General features: G+C 34.9%; 1 protein-coding gene across 1 annotated transcript; it reads right to left on the bottom strand.

Annotated features, from left to right (window-relative positions):
* Positions 1-882: 882 nt before the first annotated feature.
* On the bottom strand, positions 883-3,227 carry LOC100635969 (smoothelin-like; the record flags this gene model as incomplete). Its single annotated transcript, XM_011410328.2, has 5 exons — positions 883-1,337; positions 1,919-2,070; positions 2,385-2,472; positions 2,567-2,690; positions 2,831-3,227. Coding segments are annotated over 5 exons (873 nt in total), but the record flags the coding sequence as incomplete, so codon positions are not given.
* Between the last annotated feature and the right edge of the window lie 156 nt (positions 3,228-3,383).

The raw sequence follows: 3,383 nt of genomic DNA, 5'->3' as shown, positions 1-3,383 counted from the left end.
AGATCCAGTCTTGAAGGAGCCTCTTCCTCCCAATAAATGAATGCCCTGCGACTTGCAGGATATTTATGCTTTCTAGCATAACATAAGACCCTGATGATTGATGTCAATGGATTAGAGAGTGCAATTGTATTCGGAGGTTTGAGAAGTAGGGACTTACCACAAAGGTCGTGCGTGATTAGTACTACAGCAACACAGATGCAACAGAGAAAATACAAATACAGTTGATAGTTAGGTATGTGACTAAGTTCTGTGCATAATGAAACTATCAGTGGCCCAACGTTATGCCAGTGAATGACGGCACTTAATTCTTCTCCCGATGACTCGAAAAGCTGATCAATATTGAATGGTAACAGATTAACTCTAACACCAGCCAAAGTAAAAGATAACAGGTAGCACAGAACTTGATTAAATATGACAACAAAGTTCGATTTTAGGTCCAACAGTGCTAAAATAGTTAGCAAAGCAACAAGAGCAAAAGAAGTGTAAGCTCCAGCAATGATTAGTTTATACCTGCTAATAAAAGCATCTCCAATAAAGCCAAAGAAAAGAACAGCAAGGCCCGCAGTGATCCACAAGTATACTTGATCAACTGGAAGATATCCAAAAACGTTTACAGCAATCCCAATGCACAGATCCCAGAATAGCACCAGTAGGGCTCCTTTGGAGTGTATTAACTGGAAGCGATAAAAGGAAGGACACTGTATCCTGTGGCTGGTACTTGATAATGTCCTTAAAAGAGGAGCATTATCGGCCATCATTGGTAGCTAAGTAGAGCAAGTTGTTATTTTTATTTTTTACTGATTAACTGTACCTTTAGCAGCTTTTTTGTGTCAGTTATAGGCTATTGCAAGCGAAGTGAAAATGAAAATTGATAATCATTGCTTAAGGGAAACAAGTTATCACTTTTATTATCGTAAACTTCTATAGAGTTACCATATACCTCACTAAATAGTGTGAGCTACTAAAGGGACATCTACAGATATTTGAATTACTTGCTAGTAAGCACAAAAAAATATTAATAATAATAAGTAAAGGTCAACAACAACACAACATGCCATTAAATGAAAAGAAAGGAATTTGATCTGTCACTATATAATAATAATAATAATAATAATAATAATAATAGTAATAATAATAATAGCATAAAACTTGAGTCACCACAAATTAACAAGTTCGATGTAGAATGATGAGAGGATAGAGAAGATTAATACTGAACTTGTGCCCTTCATTTAAAATAAGAGTAGATGGTAGCTAGGAATGTCATCATACTCTTGGGGTCAGGTGAGCCAGCTGCAATAATATCATCAACATCAAAAAAACGCTCCAAGCCAGCATCCCTGAAATTGAAAAATCAATACACATGTAGCTCAATTTTTAATTTTAAATGTAACACTACATGATGTTTTTATAGCTCCATTTATGGTAAGAGCAGTTATGATATACTTGGCAGTTTGCCAGTAAACAATGAGTTTATGAAATTAGATTAATAACGATAATTAGCCAAACATTCTTAACTCAATAATAGTCTTATCATACAGTGTGGCAGCCACAGACAAAACAAGATTACAAGTAATGCATTTGCAAGCTTCAGTTCCAAAATAATGTAATAAATACGCATCGCAAGTATGAAGTTACTATGACACTCAAAAATCTAAAAACAAGCCGTGGCATGCTTTTAATGTTACTCTTGTATAAAATCAAATTAAAATTCTTTGCAAACTTCTGATAACTTATTACAATGTATATATGTCAACAGTTCTGATAATAATAACATACACACACACACAGACAAGCTATTATTATTATCATTAAACTAAAGCCATCAAAAATATAATCAGGCTGTACATTCTCTAGCCTTGTACTATTTTTAAAATAATTATTCTATGCTTATACACAGGATCTGTACAACAAAACTCACTCGGCAGCTTTGAGGGCAACAGTATAGTTCTCTCTAGCATTAGAAGGCGAGAGATCATCGTAGGGTATGAGCTCGGGAACAAAGTTGTGAAGAATGGCACAGAGTGCAAGACCATCTCTCCAGCTGTTACTGAAATCTTTGACGTCAACATTCTGAGAATTAAGAAAATAATAAATAAGCAAAATTAGAACAAAATTCTAATGCATATCAAATCACCATTTAAACATTTTTAAAGGTGCCAATTTTTGAAAAATAGCTTATACTATATAGCCCATGGTTTTTTCCAAAAAATGGCTCCAAAATCACCCCCAATTCTTATTAAATTTTCTGATACACATTGATGTACTTATGCTATGTAAAAAAATTGAGCCAATTCCGACTTCAATTTTTGGAGTTATGACCATTAAAAAAAAAAACTCCAAATTAAAGGGTACTTTTGCACATTAAGACTCCTAACAATGATTACCTCATAATAGCGGGTTTTGTGTTGGCACCATGCAAGGAGCTGCTGTTGTCCACTACTGCTCTTCTGCCTAGTGAAACTACGCTCAGAACTAATAAAAAACAACAACAACAATAAATAATAACAATAACAACAACAATAATAATGATACATGCTACTAATAAGTAAGATTAATAATGACATACTTTCCTCCATTGGCTTGATCCATTTCAGCCCATTTCTGCTTATTGGCACTTCTCTCTTGTCTCCTCTTGGCTTCTTCTTTCTCCTTCCTCTCCCTGTAGGACATCTTTGGCTCAGAATCTGCCACTGAACATTCAATCAAAAAATAAGACCATTAGTAAGCATAGCATCACTTATAACTACTAGTATCACTTATACCATTTAATAATATAATATTTATATTATTTAATATAATAATATTTAAGTGCATGATATAATTAACTCACTGTTTTTCAGCCTTTCTTCCCTAGCCTTTCGTCTAGCTTCACGTCTTGCTTCATAAGAATCCTCGGCAGTTGATGATGTTATAGTATCATTACTTGAAGATGCAGTAGAAGGTGCACTAGTCTGAGCTGGTTCCTCTTTCTTCTTCAGTTCTCTCTCCCTTCTCCTTGCCTCTCTTCGTGCCTCGTAGCTATCCTCAGGTGGAGGGTTGTCTTGTTTACCGTCGTCACTGGAAACTGATGACTTAGCAACAAGAGAGCTTTTATTGTTGTCTTGTTTATTGTCATCACTGGAAACTGACGACTTAGCAACAACAGAGCTTTTATTGATGGTTGGTTCATCGGCCGTAGAGCTAGAGGGATGGACGGGAGAACTGACAGGAGAGTAACCCTCAGAATCCTAAAAAAAGAATAACACTGTAACTCTACAAGGACTATGATTGTTAATAGCAAATACAGCACTGTACATCTAAATATACTGTACATGTAAATATATTGTATATGTGATTATAATCAAAACTAACTTGGCATGTCATCAACTCTTGATGATACACAT

This window comes from Amphimedon queenslandica, unplaced genomic scaffold (assembly GCF_000090795.2).
Source record: "Amphimedon queenslandica unplaced genomic scaffold, v1.1 AMPQUscaffold_9224_Cont18818, whole genome shotgun sequence".
Taxonomy (NCBI): domain Eukaryota; kingdom Metazoa; phylum Porifera; class Demospongiae; order Haplosclerida; family Niphatidae; genus Amphimedon; species Amphimedon queenslandica.
The sequence above is the reverse complement of the archived record's forward strand: the minus strand, read 5'-3'. Positions and strand labels throughout refer to the sequence as shown.